Raw genomic sequence first — 20,149 nt, 5'->3', positions numbered from 1 at the left:
CCTAATAAAACAGACCACTGCCAAGAAAGAGGAATTTTTGGGCAGTCAGTTAGCGAGGAATGTGTACCCGGTGGAAGGTAATACTCTGGTTTTGGACCAGTACGCAGAGAATTTATCCTCTCTGAACAACATGAGACCAACAAAACACTCGGACACCTGCAACAGTTTCTGCTTTTGTATTTCAAAAGTTGTCAAAAACATGAAAAGAAGTTAAGTTACACATCTAAAAACCATACACTTGATAAAACCTTAGTCTGTTAAAGCCCTGAGTGATGATGGATAGCACCAGTAGTGACACAAATTCTTGTTTATTTGGGTTTCTGCTTCAGCTTTTGGTACCAATCTGGGCCCTCTTTATTGGTCTGTAAATGAAAGAGACGGAGAGGAAAAATTATGGTTAGAAAAGTGTGAAATCGAGGAAATATTCTACAACATGTTTTAACTCAGCCGACTGCAATGAAAAGCTCAAATGAAACTAAATGACATAAAAGTCATTTATCATTCCCTGTGAAACTAACGTGCTCCTTTGTCTGAACTTCTGTCCAGGCAGGTTACGGCGGTGTGACTCATAAAAGGGTGTTGGCCAAGTCAGACACTTACGAACACAGTGGGTTTGGGTTTGTTTGGCGACTCTTCTTCTGTGGTCCTGTTGATCCGTTTGGACTGCTGTTTTCCTGCACCAGAGATCTTGATACCAGTTTTATCGGTTTCCAACAGGTTCAGAGCGTCTCCCTGTCTGGACTGCATGCTGATCAGAACCTGCTTCATCACCGCCAACTCCTGCAGCATCACATGGTTCATAAAAATATGGACATGGAAACAAAGGTGAAACAATAAACAAGAATCTTTATGAAAAATACGTGCAAGTTTAGAGTCCAAAAGGCCTGAAATCGCAAATAATTCACCAGGTGTTATTGAAAATATTTGTCATAACCCCAGATCAACCTTTTGTCAAACATTTGCTTTAAAATGAATGTTTTAAATAATTTGTATTGCTGTTCTCTGATGACAAGTTTGTCCTGCGACACAGGCAACCACAGCTGAACTCCTGAAGTCCAACTATGGGACGACTTGTAATAAGCTCAACAAGCTCAAGGGTCCGCAGGGGTGGCAGCAGGGCAGAGGGGAGGACTCTGGGCCATTTCACGGTTCTATTTATCACCCCTGAGGACATGAGCCCTGGCATGTCACACACACGCACGCACTCAGAAACACACACACAAACACGCACGAACCCTGGTGGCATCCCAAACAGCCAGGCTGAGGAACAGCTGTCTATGACAGGGCACATACTTCATACAGCAAACGGCTGGCTCGGGGTGACACACTAGCGCATACGAGCACGCGCAATCTTGAAGGAAGCGTTGCAACACAGTGCAATAACTTTTCTGGTGTGGCTAAAAGAGCCGGTTTATTTTAAGTCTAAAAAGTAGTGCAGCAAAGATTAGTTGATTTAGCTTTTGGGCGATAAACAGAAAATGTATCTGCAACTATTGTCAATGATTAACTAATCGTTTATCACTTTTCAAACAAACAAAACAAAACACACCAGTTTCAGACTGTCAAACGTTACAGTTAGGGTCCTCTCCTTGTCTTAAACTATAATCAAGTATTTTATGGTTTTGAACTGTTGGTTAGTCAAAAGAAGACATTAAATCATAACATAATCTTCTACAATTTTCTTAAGTTTTATAGACTAAACATTTCATTGAAAGATTAATGATAAAATCAAATGATTTGTATTGTAAAGAAACAGCAGGCAGGTAAAGGTGAAAAAAGTGGCAGAACTTGTTGACTTTGTTTCCACAGAGAGTGGTTACAGCCCCAGCTAGCAGTTAAAGCATCAACAGCGCTATGACCTTATCAAACACAGACAATGGCCAGGTGCTGCAACAAGGTGGTTTTACAACTAAATCTTTATTTTCAAGGGAAGGTTTTGTTAGAATGTTGTGTTTCTTAGCATTTTAAACAAATATATTGGAATTGAATAGCGGATAGTAAATGAAGTTGTCATAACTAGAGGTCTTTGTCCACATAATGCTGGTGGTGCACTTGGAAGCGCTGGGGCGAAGCACTTGTGTGTAAGAGAAGAAAAATGCTGCACGTGGGTCTATCTTGGTAACTGCTGCTGTATGATGACACTGTTGCGTTTTGACATCTTTGAGTGCCAAATGTAGGATGCTTGCCCTCATACCTTCTATAGACAATGACCTTAATGCATCACGTAAAACTAAAACAACAACAAACCCACATCATATTCCTAACAAAGAAATAAACTAACACCTAACAGCGAACGTCATCGTCATGTGTACCTCTCGATGGTTGAGGAGTCGCTCCAGATCGGCAGCCATGTTGTTTTTCACCTGCTGCAGAGCAGTCCGTTCTTTCCTCAGAGAGCTGAGGGTTACATCCAAAACCAGAAAGATCAGATCTTGCATTGCTATAACATTGCTATATCCAATGAGTCATAACATCAATATTTCATATTCAAGTTACTCATAGGGTTGTGAAACTTGTGAAAACATACACCTACACTCAAAAGGACCACAATGGAAATATGATCTTGGCCTTGGATTAGGGCTGCTCGATTATGGCAAAAATTATAATCACGATTATTTTTGATGGATATTGCAATCACGATTATTAAAGATGATTGTTCATTGATTTGAGAACAAGCACTTATTGAACTTTGACACGATAAGTTTGAACTGAAAAACAAGAAAAATGCAAATAAATAAGAGAAATATATATCAATAAAATGAATTAAACAATATGTCAAAATAAAAAATAAACACTATCCCGGTGCGGCTCGACCATAGGTCCGTTGTGGTGGCAAAATATAATGCTGTTGACACTTCTCTTGCAACTTGTCCACGACATTCGTCATAAAGGGCAGGCAGCGCAATTCTGCTGATATGGTGACGTGATGGTAACACATACCGCTTGTCCAATGTGTTAATCAGTTTATTGAACCCCGGGTCGCTAACGGTGTTGATAGGGCACATGTCTTTGGCGATCATGTATGTGACGGCATCCGTTATTTCTTCATGCCTGAGCTGGGTGGATATGCGGTGGCATTGTAAAGTGTGTCCTTAATTGAGGACTGTGTGGCGGTGGCAGGTTTTCATTTTTGAGTTTTTTTTGTTCCTTCACTACTTGGTCACGTATAACACTGTGTGTGGACTTTTTAATGGTTAAATAAATTGGTCGTGTTCCCTTGAGATGCAGACACGGTCGCGTGACATATCTTGCACAATATCTTCCTTTGTTCCGAGTCAGACTCCTCGAAACCAAAGTATTTTCACACCACAGAATTCGCTTTAACTTTATTCCCGACCAAAGGCTGCATTTCTGCCGTCTTCTACCGTCTTCTTCTACACGGTTTTTCAAAACACGCACTGGCAATACACACCGGCGTGGCTGAAAGCAAAAACTTTCAGGCGGGGGCGGTGCGGAGCGGAGTGCACAGGTGGAGATGGAAGGGTTTGCTGCATTTACCACACAGGACACAGCGTGCGGCAGAATGATCCTTTTATTACGATTATCTTGTTTTCGTGATCGAGGGAAGGCAAAATCGAAATCGAAATTGAAATTCAATTAATTGCCCAGCCCTACTTTGGATTATGTGTCATATATTTTTTTAGGCTGTCAATAAAAAATCTCAATCAATTAAACAAGTCCTGTGAATCACTGATTAATGGTTTTATGAGTCTTTCAGGCAAGACTGTAAAAATGTTGAATATTGTATATAGAGTAAATGTACACTGTTAATTAGGATGCGTTTTATTTTGCTTTACCGTGGGTTCAGTTCAGGTTAGCGTAAACACAGGAGCAGATGTGAAGGTAGACTAGAATCTTTCATTTGAATACTGCTTCATTTGTGTGACCGTGTTTAGATGGCATGTTTACTAGCACAGTGAGAATAAATCACTGCTATAGCCTTAAACAGTCGAACAATAAATCAAAAATCAGTCATGCATTTTGGGAATACACCAAATTATTAGCTGCGTGTTAAAAACATGTTTATTTGGCTGGTATCATGAGAGAAAAACTCTCCACAGTATCGTCAAAATGTTTTTTCCTAAGGCTGTGGAACATTCAAGCAGTAGCTTGTAATGGGGGAGCTTTAAAGCAAATCATCTTGCAAATCTTGAGACAACAGCCTGGTGGCTTCAGCACTAAGGACTCTGGAAAAAAAAAGTAAACTCTTTGGTCTTACAGCCAGTATGTTTTGAATATGGTAAATGGTAAAAATGGTCAGCAAACAAACTGTGAATAGAATTAATGCTGAAGACCGAGAGAGTGGATGCACAGAAAGTGAGCAACCTGTGAGCTGTGTCTCTGCTGTTAAACAGGAAAACTTCAATATTTCTGTCAGATGGGAAGGTTTAAGAGGCTTCAAAGCATTTTAAAGGATTTTTCCATCCTCTTGCTCGCCCCAGGTGAGAGCCCAGTGGTAGTGAGCAGCAAGAGAAAACCTGCCTGTCTGTCAGTTTGCATATTTCTAAGGTTAAAATACAGTGGATTGTTGAGGATGGGGGTGGGGGGTTGGTCAGCGCCAGGTTGTGCTGATACGAAACAATCAATGTATTGGGAATAGACAAACTCATGCACACATGCAGGTTTCGCACAAAGACAGAAGGAGTGAGGTATGAGAAGGCAAGGAGAAGTAAAAATGCAGATAGGTATAAAGCAGTGACGCCCAAAGGCAGGGAGGTCTGGCAGGCTGCCATGATGAGTAAATTACAAGACAAAAAATGTAACAAATGAAAACTACACAAAGAGTTTGGCAAGTGGAACAAAAGGCTTAATTGGCTTCAATTAAAAAATATGTTGATTATCAGTTTAGTTCTGTTCCTTCTTGCACAGAACGACATGTAACCTCTCTGTGACTGTTTGTTCTGTACCTGACATCGTCTTCAAGCGAGGTGACACGCTCCTTCAGCGTGCTGATCTGTGCATCCCGTTGTCTCACCGTCTCAATCAGGTAGCTATAGGGCTGGTGCGTCTGCTGTAGCAGTTGGTTGGCTGCCAACAACTGAGGAACAACATACGCATGTACATAAGTGAGTAATTACAGCAACGAATACTTCAAATACACATTGTCGGGGTTAGCTCAGGTTGCATTTGTTTTTTTTCAACTTTAGAAGTTCACCTGAGCATCAGGTCGGCGTTGGTTCATGTGACTCGTACGGAGAGTTGCATATGTTGCAACGGCAAGAGCTAAATGTGTGTCACCACATAACACAGTACTTGACTTTACCGGTAAATCCTGAAGTAAACAGTGAGGAAATGTTTCCACATAAAACTGTCTTCTCGTGTGGTTAAAAGTGAGAAAGAAGGTAAGAAAAGTTGATTTGTGAGTCTTATTCCCAACTTGTCAAATACTGACACTTTGAGACTATAGGACATCCCATCCCAAAGAGTCAGTTTCCTTTCCCTTTCTTATCTTTAATATTATAAAATTGTGCATTTCTTCCAATATCTGTGAATGAGCCTTGGAGCAACCATGATTGTATCTTATCTCCGATGTCATCAGGGTCGGCTTGAGGGCCCATAAATATGAGTTTTTATGATGACGTATCTAAGTCGCATCCTTTTTATAAACAATAGTACACTTTAAAGATCAAGCTATAAAGAGGGAATGCAATGAAAATTCACAATCTTAACTAGATTACAAGAAAAGCACCTTTACAGTGTTTTGATGATCCCTCATGTAGGAGTCTGAATGTATGGCTCAGTCAGTATTAAACTTAATCTGCGACACAATAGATAAAGTTAGGGTGTTACTCATTAAACCACTTTTACAGCCAGCCAGTAGTGAGTAGATCTTGGTGGGAGGGGAAGGACAATCGTTAGTTAGTCAGGGAATCTGTGTGGGTGGTAAGTGGTTAACACCCATACATTTCTTGGTGACTAAAAAGCATAATATTTCACCCTTTCCTTTCATACTTGATGAGAAATGAGGTATTCCAGACGAGTGCCAGTCAATCACAGCTGACGGTTGAAAAGCAGGCTTATTTAGTCTGAAATCTGCCCGGCCCCACTTGCACAATCCTCCCCTCTCATTGAGATTATAGTAAGGAGTGGGGGGCAAAGAAGCACGCACACTAGCTGCCAGAGCCTTCATTCTCATACTTTCAATCCTCACTGGATGATTTTAGCATCAGAGTGCGAGTAGAAGACAGTTCACATGTAGTCACGCACAGACGAAATACACACACCCAATATTAAAGGCTCAGCGTTGCACACACATGCACATGGTGTGCCAAACACAACAAAAGCCTTAATGACTGGTGTGGTGAGTTGTTAAGAGAGTGAAGAGCCGTCACGGTTTTTGGCACTGTTTCCCACTGTGTCAACAAGTGTGACAGGTACTAAGACTTGAACTGCTCGTTCTTCTCCTATAAGGTCTGCCGCCTCTCCTCTCATACAACCTGTCATTTTCCAGACGCGGCTTCAGAGGTAGACTCAGTGATCTGGTGGGACTATTGTTACCTTGGGACAAAAACTTCAGGGGGGAAAATAGCAAAAGAGACTCTCTTCAATGAGCCCTGTAATGGGTTTAATAACGTATTTGATGCCTCACAAGCTGCTCAATTCATTTCTTCCATTAGAGAAAAAAATCACCCAGGGGAGTCTGTCATTTAGATGACCTCTCGCCCTTGACTTTCACATCAAAGTGTCGAGAAATTGTGCATGAGGGCAAATGGAAGTTGATGAGAGCGGAGATACCGAACTTGGCTCTGTGATAACGGCTCTGTTGTGTCATCAGAAAGGTAAGAGCCAGCTGAAATAAATCATAATGCACTGGATCGAAACTGTGGAGTAACCATAATCTGAGATGCTCTAGGAGATTTGAGATGGTGGGAAAACAACTGGGTGGAGCAGGTACCAACTTGCAGAGCTTAAGGTTTACAACAAATTTACATTAAATTAAACTTAATCTCATTAATGATGATCCCCAGGCAGCCACAAACCTGACTGTTGTGCGTGTGCCTGCGTGTGTGCGTTTACCTCATCAGATAACTGTCCTGACTGTGACTTGTGTCTCTCCAGCTCTCTCCTCAGTGACGTGTTCTGCCTCTCGAGCTGTAGCACCCTGCGGGCCAGGTGAACGCTGCACAACAGCCGCACAAACACAAACACAGTTTTGGAAATTCCGAAACATGACAGCACCAACAAGTTCACACTGGTGTATTACTTCTACATTGTTTACCCTACACTTTATGTTACCAACAGATGCGATCAATCTGAGACTTGCATCAAAGATTAAGTGCAGAGTAAGAACTATAACCTGATAATTGTCGCCATTTAGAGGCAAATCTAGACTGAACATGTACCTTAAAACCACTGTGGAATGGATTTTCATATCATGAGGTAGCTGATAGCAATGCATACTGCCTTTAAATGTACCCTTTATAGGTACCCTGTGGTGTTTTGTACATAAAGACACACAACACACATAACACAATGTAAAGGTGGAACTTCTCAAATAAAAAAGGAGAATAATAATGGCCACTCTTCTAATAACTGTTACTACATAGAGAGAAGTTAAATGGGCAACATCGAAGAATTTTTGTTGAAAACATTAAAAAATTAACTGAAGTTATCAACAGAATGTGAAGAAGTTTTGTTGTATTGGTGTAGTAATGTACTGTATTATGGAGATAACACAGATACTGAATTTAACATGCCAACAAGCTATATAGAACAGATAACATGCATTCTTCATGTTGTCATCCCCATATATTTTAAATAACATTAGATACATTATATATATATATATATATATATATATATATATATATATATATATATATATATATATATACATATATATATATATATATATATATATATATATATATATATATATATATATATATATACACACACACACACACACACACACACACATATATATACACATCATCATTTACGTGACGTGTGTCATTTACTGTACCTCTGTTTTAGTCTTCTTTTGGCTGTGGTGGGGACGTTGGCTCCGTAGCCGTATGAGAACAGAACTCTCTCTGCCTCCTCCTCATTTTCAACTGGCAACAGATAAATACAACAAATTAATACTGTATAAACATCTCCAGGACCATCATGATTAATATTCTGCATAATATTTACACAACCACTGTCTCATCCACTATCACGTCCATTGCATCTCCACAATAGAAAATACATATTTTTTCTATCATTGTTCGCGCCCTACATCTTAATCCAACAGTGTTATCTTTCAATTTTATTACAGTTATTCTCTGATGCCAGACACAAATGTTTGAAAGAATCAGTGCTAGTCAGTGCTTTTTCTTTCTTAACAGTAATGTGAGTAATGTCATGGGTACTACAGAGCCAATGCTATGCACTTACTTTCAGCAGCCTGCATGGTGACTTGGTCCAACTCCTGTTCAAGCTTTTCATAGGTCTCCAGCCGAGATGCCTGCTCGGCATTCTGAGATTGCAGCTCCGCCGATCGCTTCTCTGATGACGTCTGCAGCCTGTAAAACTCCTGGGTCAGGAGCTGACGCACAGGAGGAGAAAGAAAGAAGCAGATGAGGAGCAGGGGGAATTTTCTGCATTGTGTTTTTGCTGCGGCTAGAAAAATGTTTGATTTTGAACATGTGAAAAATGATTGCCCTGAGGAATAATATTAATGTAAATGTTAGATTCTGGTGTCATATTCCATAAATGAAAACAAAACAAAGTGCTATTTAAGTGCTAAATTTACTGAAATGTACACATCTGTGCCATTCATCACTCCTTTTTCTCTACCACATATTTTCAAGCATAGACAAAAACATTCACAAAGAGAGAAAAGGGAGAGGAAAAAAACAAAACAAATATTTCAGTGGAAGGACTTTTATCCCAGACTGGCTTTAAACCTCACTGTCATAAAGAACTGGAACCAAATCAAAGCTTAATAACACACTTCAATCTCAAAAACTAGCTTTCATTTCGCCGTTTTGGATCATCTGCCTTTCTTCCTCCTTCTTCTATGATCATGTGCAATGCATGATTACACTCTTGCGGGCCGGACAGGGTTATATACAGGTCAAGAGGTGGACCTCAGCTAAGTGCATTTAGACATCAAAACAATCTGCACTCAATTAACTTCTTGTATAAATGGGTTTGCTACAGAGATAAGAATGGAGCCACTGGAGCAGCGCACTAAGATAGATATATACTTGACAGTGGAACATTAATTTTTAAGTTCTGTGGAGAAGCAGCAGTGAATTTAAGCAGTTGTGAATTCTTAGTTGTAGTAATTCATGTGATGTAGGAAGCTTTACTGCTCTCTGGCTTTCACAATGTTGATGAAGAGTAGTGGAGCACCGTGATACTTTGATTTAAAGAGATCATATTACGCTAATTTTCAGGTTCATACTTTTATTTGGGGGTAATAGAATAGGTTTACATACTTTAATAAAAAATAAATAAATAAACTAATTTATTTTTCACATATGGTGCATTACTGCTGCACCTCTTTTCACACTGTGTATTGAATGCTCGTTTTAGCTACGGAGTAAGATATGTGGCCTCTGTTTAAATCTTTGGTGGGAGTTGCACATGTGCATTACTAAACTGGCAGGATGTAGCCAATCAGAAGCAGAGTAGGGCAGGTCATGTCGAGCAAGGTAGTGTGATCTAAAATAACGCTGCTACATCATTAGCAACTGTATGTCTGCTGACTGACTGGAGTGTATATATATATTTCATAATAAATATATTAAAATATATATTTATATAATGACTGTTACATAGTGCCTATATAAGTTACAGAAGTAAAGGCTCGACTCCAAATCAGGTGTTTCAGGCAGTACAGGAGCAATGTTTTCTGTGGGAGAGAGAAACTCGCTTTGGCGTGGACTTTGGGCGCTTTCACTTTACAAACTTTTAAATTCACACGAATGCTACGTAACACGGAAGGAAAAGGCAAAAACAGAAACAGATGAGGCAACAATCTGTATATCTGAGCATGAGTCATTTTGTTATTCACAATATTGTATCAAAAATGTCTAATTAATTAGTCATCAACAACATGACTGAACATGACCGAAGACTTCTAAGTAAGTTGTGACGATGTCTAATTAATTAGTCATCAACAACATGTCTGAAAATGATGTAAGACTTCTAAATAAGTTGTGACGATGTGTAATTAATTAATTTGTCATCAACACCATGACTGAAGATGACTGACGAGCTACAAAACAAGCAAATGTTCAAGGTGATGTCCTTGTTTCTTTTCCAGTTATACTGATTATTGCATACTTTGTATAGCTTTTAAAGACAGAAAATGTAGCACTTTCAAGGTACTTCAACTAAAATTTCTAGATTCTCGAAATCTCCATCATCACATATAATATTTTAGGGAGTAAATTTGAATTCAAGCATATTCAGAAACTCAAAAATCATATTGGTTAAAACTAAGCATTTTCTACACTTTCAAGACTTTGTACAAACCCTGTGAAAAAGGGTTGCAAATAAGGCAAAGAGGGATTTCTGAATCTCTTCTAAATTTGACCTGTTAATTCAAGCTGTCTAGACTTCAAACCAAGCAGTGACATTAATTGGCTGAAATCAAATCATGAGAGCAGAGAAAAAGACTGCACTATGATCGACTGGTAACTGGATACACTCGTGTAGGGCAACAGGTAAAATATTTTATCCTTTTTGTCTTTGGAGTTTAGAGTACCTCCAGTTTCTTCTGCTGTTTCTCACACTCCAACTGGCACTGAGCCAGGGCCTTATCCGTCTCTTCTTTGACCATGTGAGCGCGCTCGGCGTCGAAGGCGTGCAGCTTGGCCTGGTTGGACAGTTCCGCTACCCTGCTGTCAGTACCCAGCTGGAGCTGACGAAACCTGCGGAGACGAGGAGATGAATATGCATGTAGTATGTGTATTAAGGAGATAATGTGTTTGGGTGCATCTCAGACACAGAGGGTAAAACTCAGCTCTGGGCATGCCTGGTGGTTTCAAACAAATGTTGCAATGTCCTACTTCACATGGATACAATTACCTTTGATGATAATGCGCATGATAACATGTTCGTTTTAAAAATTGGCAAGGAAGTGACTATTTGGCGTGCCTTTGCGCAATGAAAATTTTTTTATTACGACGAGTTTTTTTCATGTTAACAGAGCGGCAGCAACAGTGTTACAGTAAGCCACCAAGCAGGAAAGCAAGGTCTTAAATCATCGGGTTACAGAAGAGTATTTCTCAATGACGCTCGCAGCGATGTTTGGTCTTGTTTGATCTTTCAATGAATGTAGTTGGCAGCTACAGAAAGGTGTTCCTACTTAAGAGTTTTGTAATTAGGAGAGAAGACAGAACATATTCTACAGTTTCTGAATTTCAGGTCACACAATCCTGCATCAAGTGGAAGTGATGCATTGTGTGCTAGCTCGCCCATCCACATGCACTTATGTGACATAAGTGCATGTGGATGGGTGAGCTCGCACACATAGTTGAGAAAAGAAGCAGGGTTTGTTCAGTCATTCATTGTCAAGGTGCTTTTCTTATTTACAGTATTTTCTTTTAATTTAATTTAATGTCTATTTGTATGGACAACGATATATGTATATGGCAACTGATGACACACACCAACACATTTACAGCCAATACATATTTCTCTCATCTCATTAAATTAGATCTTATTGGGCTATAAACAACCAAAAGTATGTTTGGTGATAGCATTCTACAGGAGGGTGCCAAATTAAAACAAAACACAAAAAAAGTTTCACGTTTCAAAAATGTGTCAGCTGTCAGTAAGTAGACTTGGCATCCTATACAACCTGACCGAGCCAGTACAGAAACATTTTCTTATGTAGTTCAAATTTCAAGCAGTTTCAAGCACTCAATCCAAAAGAACTTTCGAAACCCTGAAATACCACATTAAATTCAAGTGTTTTCAAGGATTCCCAGTAACGTATGAACCCTGTGGTAGAAGGACCTTACCCATTTTTAAATTGAGTGTCATCAGAGTAAAAAAAAAGTGTTTTAAAGACATCGATTTTTTGCTCTGGAAAATATGAGGGGCATTTTTCATTATTTCAGATTTATAGACAAAACAATTATCTGATTAACTGAAAGAAAAATCCACACATCACTTGAAAACGGAAATCATCATTTGCAACATCTCGGGCAATGGTTTTCGAGCCCGGTGCGCTTCTTGAGGCAGCTTTCACATACTCTCACAGAGACTCTATTAAACCATGGAGGTTGGTTGGATAATATTAATAACTCCCGATTACAGCTGGCCTGATAGGATTTCATCATCCATGGAGCGCAGGCCTGAGCTGTGTGCTCACAGTGACAGACATGTACACTTGGTCGACATTTTACGCCTTCTTTTACTTTAATGGCTGCTGCGATCTGGACGCAAAGAAGAAAAATGTTCCTAAAAAATCGAATTTACTTTTCCAGAGGAGTGCAGTCAGCCATGATCTCTCTCTGTCCTTTTAAATGCCAATTTTTAGCGGAAATATTTACAGCTTTCAGCATTCAAGCTGGCCCTCTTCGCTACAACCATCCGACGCCATTTCAAGCTTGTCCGCCTCATTCTTTGCCCCAAAAATAGGGGCATGCGTGGGGTTAGGGGTTAAGGGCTTGTGACTAGCATCTGTCGTTGCTGGCTTGCGATGCGACGCAGAGGGAATGTGATCGCAGCAGAGAGAGTGCAAGAGAGAGTGAAGTGTGTGTGTGTGTGTGAGTGAGTGTATGGAAAGACCAACAGCTGGTGGCTTGGATCTAGAGAAATGACTGGCATGTAGTAGTAACCCAGGACAGGGACACTACTGCTGCTGCTGTTGCTGCTGCTGTTGCTGTCGGTGTGTCTGAGGCTGTCTGTCATTTCAGATACAAAATGAGTTTAAAAATAAGAAATGCTGACAAGTACTGAAACATTGCAATTTAAGATACATTGTGAACATATTGCTCTACATAATTCCTTTCATAAAAGATATACATGTATGTATGCAGCACAAAATACAGGACAGTTTGTTCAGGAGACTTACTGAAAAGCTTCCTTCAATGAGGAGAAAATGCAGGCTTAAAGTGTGTGTGTGTGTGTCTGTGCAGGGATCACAATATATCTGTTGCAATTTCCACGCAAGATTTGAAACTTCCTGCAAGGCCATGACCCAGAGGCACCTTACAAGACTACACTGAGATGGGCATTGTTGCCTAAAGCAAAGATATGGACCAAGAACTTGGACACAAAGTCTGTTTAAAATTGGAAATGACTAAAAAGCATGATTTGTCCAAACAATGACCAACAGTAAAACTCTGAGTTTAGCCAACTCCATCAATGCAAAAGCTTTGTCAAGAACAAGAAAGGGATTGCAGAAAGTAGAGAAGCATTTTTGAAATTTGTTTACGGAGACTTCCTCAGTATGTAAATTATCTGCAGTACTACACAGTGACCTGTTTCTCAGTCTGCATTCAACCTGCACTTAAACTATTTCACTACCGCGAGGAAGGCAGCTGGGCCAGCAACACCAGTTGGTACTTCAGTGAACTCTGACTTCCCATTTGACCTTCTGACCCCCCAGTTACAGCAAAGCCTATATGTGATCTTTAGTAAGAGACAGATCACAGCCACCAAAGTCCCGCCGCACCCACAACATGCGCTAATGACAGACTGCTGCTGGCTTACACATCAGCCTCGAAGCAAGAACAAGCTCACAGCTTCCAAGGAAATACCGGTACTTCAGCCTACACAATGTGCGTCACTATCAAGCACATTAACCCACTGCTGATAGGCCAATAAAGACGTGGAATGAATTTCAAATATGAGGCGATTAACCGGGACAATTAAATATTTTACTGACTGGCCCAAGCTTTCTTAACACTCAAACATTTGCCCTTAGGTGAAGTTCCTTAGCTTGAAGGAAGTGAACTACATTCGATTGCAGCAGTGTAGTAAATGTTTGCTCCTAAAAAGATCACAGGAGCTGCCAAACATAGCCAAGTTTGCTAAAATGCCACATCATGTCATACGTGACCGATGACTCAATCCTTACAGAGTACTAGTGAATACTGAGAAGTAGAACAAGAGCGGGAACATATGTGTATGGTTGTTATTGTGTACTTGGCTCCCACTTTAAACCATGTTCAAAGGATAGTTCACCAAAACCGTGTGAAAAATGAGTAACAAAATACGGCTGACATTGCTTCAAAGGAAGAAGCTGTTCAGAGACCTGGAAACAGCTGGAGAAACTGTTTTTTTTTTCTGTGCACTTTTCTCAACCTGGATGCCTGGAATAAAATGTAGAAACTGATGAAATATCAGCACAGTATTTGACTTTATAAAAAATATAAATAACTGTCAAAAGGAACATTAAAAACAAAGAGTGGAGGGCAGTAAATTGCTGTTGCAGCGTCTACTCTGCCTGAGAAGAAGAATAAAGAGGGGCACTTTTGTTATATTATTATCACAACCGCAGGCAGCGCTTGCATAATGTAATATATCCCCATGAATAGTTTGCAGTTCATCTACTATTGGTTTCATACAAATGGTTTTAGACATGCTAAAAAAACCACATACTGTAAAGAATTTCAGACGCAGCCAGGAGCTGAACTGAGCCGAGCCAACGCTAAAAATGCCAAGCTTACATCACCAACATGGTGAGAAAAGCCCATTTATGTCTTACAACAATTTCAAATGTTGGACATGCCTCTTTGTTCATGTACAAGAGTTCAGCTCTCCACAAACAAGCACCGCACTGTGCACAGGTGTGCTAAAGTCAGCTGCGGCTGATGCAGGGGACCTGGCTTTCAGGCTATCAAACACAGTGCAGTCTTTGGCTTTTAAATAAATATATATCTTATGTTTGACCAGAGACGTGCTCATAGGTACTGTAATTTCAATGGCTACCACGACCATTATTTGGTTGATACCCTTAAAAAGTGAGAGTTGGTACCCAAACCTACTCTCAAATATCTGGAAAAAAAAAGGATCAAAAGTAAAACTCGATAAGCTGCACTAAATAAAGGTCTTAAGGAGCCTTGATTCAAATCATCATGTGTTTATGTGTGTGACGGGAAAACTCACTGTTCCAGCAGTTGGTCATATCTGGACTGAGAGTCTCTTTCAGCAGCCACCGCTCTGTCCTTCTCCAGCACCGCATTGTCTCTGGCCTCACGCAAGTTCCTGGTGAAATACACACACACACACACACACACACAGTTAAAAAAAAACACAACACCTCTACAAAGGAATCCGCATGTCGTGTTATATCATATACAGCAGAAGTTATATTAGAATTTCCTATTCTAATGCAACTGTGAAGTATCTGCGGTGAGAGATCTTCCTCTGTTCTCTCTTCGTGATTGGTTAGCTTGATAATAATTTGTATGGCATGTTAACAAAATGTGGAACTTGGTTTGAAAAGCACCCTTTGATATTTTGATCATAGTTTGTTATCAACAATTAAGCACTGATACCTGTTCTCCCTTTCATACATCTCCCTGGAGGTCCTCTGCAGGTTGTCTATCTCCTGCCTGGTCTTTAACCTGATGTTCTCCAACTCCTCTCTCAACTTGGTCTCGTACTCTGACTTATAGCGATCTCTGGAGTAGAGGGAAACATTTGTAAACACGGTTATGGCAGATGAAACCATCAATGTCAAAATATTTGATCGAAATGATTTCTACAGACATTCTCTGGCACAGTGAAAACACAATTATCAGAATTTTAGCTGGTGTAAAACAGTAAGGCCTAACCTGGAAGCTAAATATTTCTCGTAGGCATCCTCTCTTGCCTTCTTAGTGTCTTCTAATTGTACCTGTACCACAGAGACAAGAAGTGAAAGCATATTAGAGGAATTCTTCAGGTTACAGAATGTCTTCTATATCAGATGAGCCTAACAGCTGACTAACTGCACGGACCTGCAGCCTCTCCAGCCGGTCTTCCTCATGTGCACAGCGGACACTCAGCTCCATGTTCTGCCTGTGAAGGTACTCCTTGTCTTTCTGCAGGAGAGTCACTGACTGTTGCAATGTCGCCACCTGGAGGACAAGAACAGAAAAACGAGAAACTATTACAGAACATACTACTCCCAAAAAGACTTATGAAAAGGCAAATTATATGTTTATACGATGGTGTTTAGGTATGTGTGAAGCACCTCTTTGCTGAGTGTGTTCCTTTCTCTTGTCAGTGCAGTGTGAGTCAAGTCTAGTGTCTCAAATCTCCGCGTTAACTCCTTCAATTCTGCTTCAAAGTTGTCACGCTCACTATAAACCACAGCAAAAACGGTTGACAGACAATCAGAGTTACATATCATAACAAGAATCTGTTTCAAGGGTTCGCCATGTCACACATCAGGTAGCAGTTGATTCCGTTATAACAATCTGGTCTTAAAATAAAACATTTAATGAACTCAATAACTGAAAGGATCAAGCAGTTAATGTTAATACTCAAAAATAAGCTGCAAGTTGCTTCCAGATGCCCCTCGTCCAAGCTATACGAAGTATTTCCAACGTATCTGAAGACGCAAATGCGGTCACTACCCTGATCTGATTCTCTGGATATTGTCCACAGTTCACATGTGAAAGGGGCTTGTGTTTTTCCATGTACGGCTCTGGAGATGTTGGCTTGGTCCAATTTCAAGTGCTGCCCTCCTTCTATGTGCACAGTCTACAAAACTGAACTGTAACTTCTGTTACAATGAGCACTCACCGTTTGACGTTTGGGTAGTTCTCTCTGCGATAGTCTCCTTCTTGGATCTGCTGTTTGGTATCGGCCAGTTCGAGGGTCAGTCTCTGGCTCCTCAGCTCCAGCTCAGTACGTAGCCGCCGCTCCTCCTCGTAGCTCTGTGGATACACAGAAAAGACAACACTTGCATTACATAAAGTATTCAAATTATTAGACAAGCTCTAAAAATGGCAGGATTTCACCTCCTAGACACACTAAAATTCCTCGAAAAGTTCTATAAGCATCTTGATATGCCTTCATATTAAAATGATCATTAAGTCTCCTGGGGTCTCATGTTTGCAAAGAAAATACTTTCAATGCAATTACACCACAAACAGTCAGTACTTGGATTAATGCTATTTTTGCCAAATACTGACCCTGCCCTCAGCATGTTGCATCGTTATGTCATCAATGAGCCGTTTATGCCCGCAGGCCACTGCTGACTATAGATTAACTGGATGGGTTTTTATTTTTTTTTTGTAAATCACACCACTCTGAATGCTGCAGGCAGTAAAAAGGATAATTTTGAGCCAGTATGTTACAGAAACAGAACGGGCTTAAGGGAGCTCACATCACGTGTCATCTCCTCTTTCACACATTGTTAAAAGGTAAATGAACCTCCTGACCCTGTCTGCATTCATCATGACCATAAATATGTGACTCAGCCTGGAGGACTGAGTTTTTGTTTAAACTGAATGTGCACTTCACAGTTGGAAAGAAAGAAATCAAAAGCAACAATGCAACTGAACACATATTTACGTGTGCTTACAGACACGTGAAAGGTAGACAAAAAGTAGTGCACTGCTAAAACAGGTTCAACAGTGTGTTTATTTCAACTTTACCCTCCACACATATGAACAAAGAAGAAGACAAAAATGCTAGAAATTCAAAACGTGTTATGTCATACAGAATGATTAATGCGACCTAGAGTTGTAGTGGGTGTAGGAGCTTGTGTGTGGTACCTCCATCAAAGCCTTCATCTGGGTTCTGTTTGTATCCAGATCCTCAGTCAAACAGCCTCTTTTCACACTGAGCTCGGCCAGCTGAGCCCGCAGAGGAGTTACCACCTCATAGAAACGCATCTAAACACAGCACAAAGAAAGAAAAAAGATCACCATGTACTGCATTGTGTTTAAATGAATGGGGTTCAACAGGGTGGAGTAGTGTAGAGGTTAGGAAGAGCTCCTCCGTACTTACAGCTACGTACTCCTGTATAGAGATTTTGTCATCTGGCAGGTTGCGGAGCTCCTGGTACCTGTCCTGTGAGATGTCCAGATCCCTGAGAGACCTCCGCAGCTCTCCAGCCTTCTCACACAGCTGTCTGTTGGTCTCCTCCAGCTGCTGCTGTCTAAGCAGGATGGCCTCCATCTCTTGCTTACGCAGAACCTGCTGCTTCCTGGTGGGGACAATCACATAAACAATAGGATCGTTAACACAGGTAGAGTTATGCTTGTTCAAATCTGTTGTTATTCAAGTGTTTAAATATCTTCTACCTCTGCCTTCTTTAGTGTGTGTGTGTGTGTGTGTGTGTGTGTGTGTGCTCTTAAATGGGTTTTACTTGGTATTTGTTGAGATGTAGAGCTGCAACAATTAAACAATTTTTTGTCAACTATTTTGATTATCAATTCATCAGTTTGCGTAATTCCAGAAGTGGTAAAATGTCATGGAAAGAGGTGTGTCTTATTTTTTCCCTTTTAGTGATACAACTGAGTATTTGTTTGGAGTCACTGGGTCGGATAACATGGAAGCTATTGAAAGGAAATGCTACATTGGCATTACAAATATTCATATAGCATAGAAGTAGCAGTAAAATGTAATCAAAAGAGAGGTGTCTTATTTGTCCTATTTATTAATACAATTCAGCATTGGTTTGGAGTCATTTGGCCACATGACATGGAAGCTACTGAAAAATAACTGCTGAATTTTGATTAAAATATTGATATAAAATAGAAGAAGCAGTAAAATCCATTTAAAATAGGTATGTTTCATGTGACCTGTATAGTAATACATTTTGATAATGATTTAGAGTCAATGGGTCACAAGACATGGCAGCTACTTAAAAGAAATGCTACATTTTCATAATAAATATTCATATAAAATAGAAGAAGCAGTAAAATTAAATGTAATTCGGCTATATAAGTCGGCATTGGTTTGGAGTCACTGGGTCACATGACATGGAAACAACTGAATAAATACATAACACATTAGCAATCAAATTGCAATCAAAGTCAGCATGAAGAAACATTGTTTTTGAGTAAATCAAACAATAGGTCCTATTGTTTGTTTGTTTAACCCTGATCTAGGGACCATAAATAAATGATCCTATTATCATTTTTTTATGGTCCCTAGGTCAGCCTCCAGCGCATCCTGAGGTTTTGGGAGGGGAGCTTACCGTCCTCCTGCTGCCAACACTGGGTAAACTGAGTAAGTGACGCCGCTGGGTGTCTCCAGAGTGAATGTCTGTCAAATATCCAACCGAAAAATAACTTCACCTCCATCACTTTCCTCACCTGTTCTCCTCTTGAGCTAGTTTCAGCTGGCTGTCCAGTCTCAGGGCAAACACTTGTTTCTGATGTAGAGCATCATTCAGCCTCTCCTCCAGCTCCTCAATCTGAAATATGAAAGGACAAGCATGGAAACAGTTACAGGACTATTACTGCAACAAAGATATGTCTGGAAATGGTATTTATCGCTCATGAAATGAACGGTGTGTGTGTATATGAACGTCTTTCCTCTAACTCTTCTCCTCTACCTTGGACATATGGTCGGCCTTCATGTTGTCTATGATCAGGTTTTTCTGAGAAAGCTCGATTTTCAGCAGCTGGAGGTTGTGCAGCAGCTCCTTCCTCTCGATCAGCTGGCGGGTCACCTTCTGGGAGCCGTCCCGCTGCTCGTCGGACGAGGACACGTCCTCGGTGGTGGGCACGGTCGTCTCCAGACTGATGTCCTCCGACTCCATGTCCAGGGAGCTGGAGACGTTGGCTGCTGTCGGCCTCAGCTGTTGCTTCTTGGGAGGCATTTTGTTTTGTTTTTTTGGTCCTGACTTTGCGTTATAAGCTAAATTAGCAAGACGAGTTAGCCAGTTACTTTAGGAGAGATTAGACATGGGAAAAGTAGCTGGGCTAGGTCACACTGGGTTAAGAGTTCAAAGACATCGCGATATCTGATACTTTAACGCTAGCTTACAGCAATGAAAAGTAAAAACAAATCCTGAACGACCACCAGAGCGCAATATTGTTTTAAAAAAAGATTACGGCTGTACTCGTATTAAAGTAAATATCGTGTTAGCTGTTATTAGGCGTGACTGTGACATACCGGCGCTGACGAGAGCACACGGAGACTTGTTTTTGTTTTCAACGGTCCCGCTCCTAGCCGCCTGCTAGCCGCCAACGGTTTGTCTCCGGTGGTGCTGCCTCTCCTCCACTACAGCGCCCCTCGTGGTGGT

At 40.5% G+C, this 20,149-nt stretch overlaps 1 protein-coding gene across 1 annotated transcript; it reads right to left on the bottom strand.

Moving 5' to 3' along the window:
• Positions 1-160: 160 nt before the first annotated feature.
• On the bottom strand, positions 161-20,149 carry pibf1 (progesterone immunomodulatory binding factor 1). Its single transcript, XM_030441789.1, has 19 exons — positions 20,020-20,149; positions 19,457-19,761; positions 19,215-19,315; positions 17,902-18,100; positions 17,667-17,786; positions 16,690-16,823; positions 16,136-16,244; positions 15,900-16,019; positions 15,735-15,796; positions 15,456-15,581; positions 15,064-15,162; positions 10,706-10,871; positions 8,383-8,533; positions 7,967-8,057; positions 7,018-7,120; positions 4,908-5,038; positions 2,313-2,397; positions 601-780; positions 161-362 (listed from the first exon to the last, which is right to left on the bottom strand). The coding sequence occupies exons 2-19, from the start codon at positions 19,721-19,723 to the stop codon at positions 309-311; spliced, it is 2,298 nt and encodes a 765-aa protein (XP_030297649.1). The 5' UTR covers positions 19,724-19,761; positions 20,020-20,149; the 3' UTR covers positions 161-308.

Source organism: Sparus aurata, chromosome 15 (assembly GCF_900880675.1).
Source record: "Sparus aurata chromosome 15, fSpaAur1.1, whole genome shotgun sequence".
In the NCBI taxonomy this organism is placed as follows: Eukaryota; Metazoa; Chordata; class Actinopteri; order Spariformes; family Sparidae; genus Sparus; species Sparus aurata.
The sequence above is the reverse complement of the archived record's forward strand: the minus strand, read 5'-3'. Positions and strand labels throughout refer to the sequence as shown.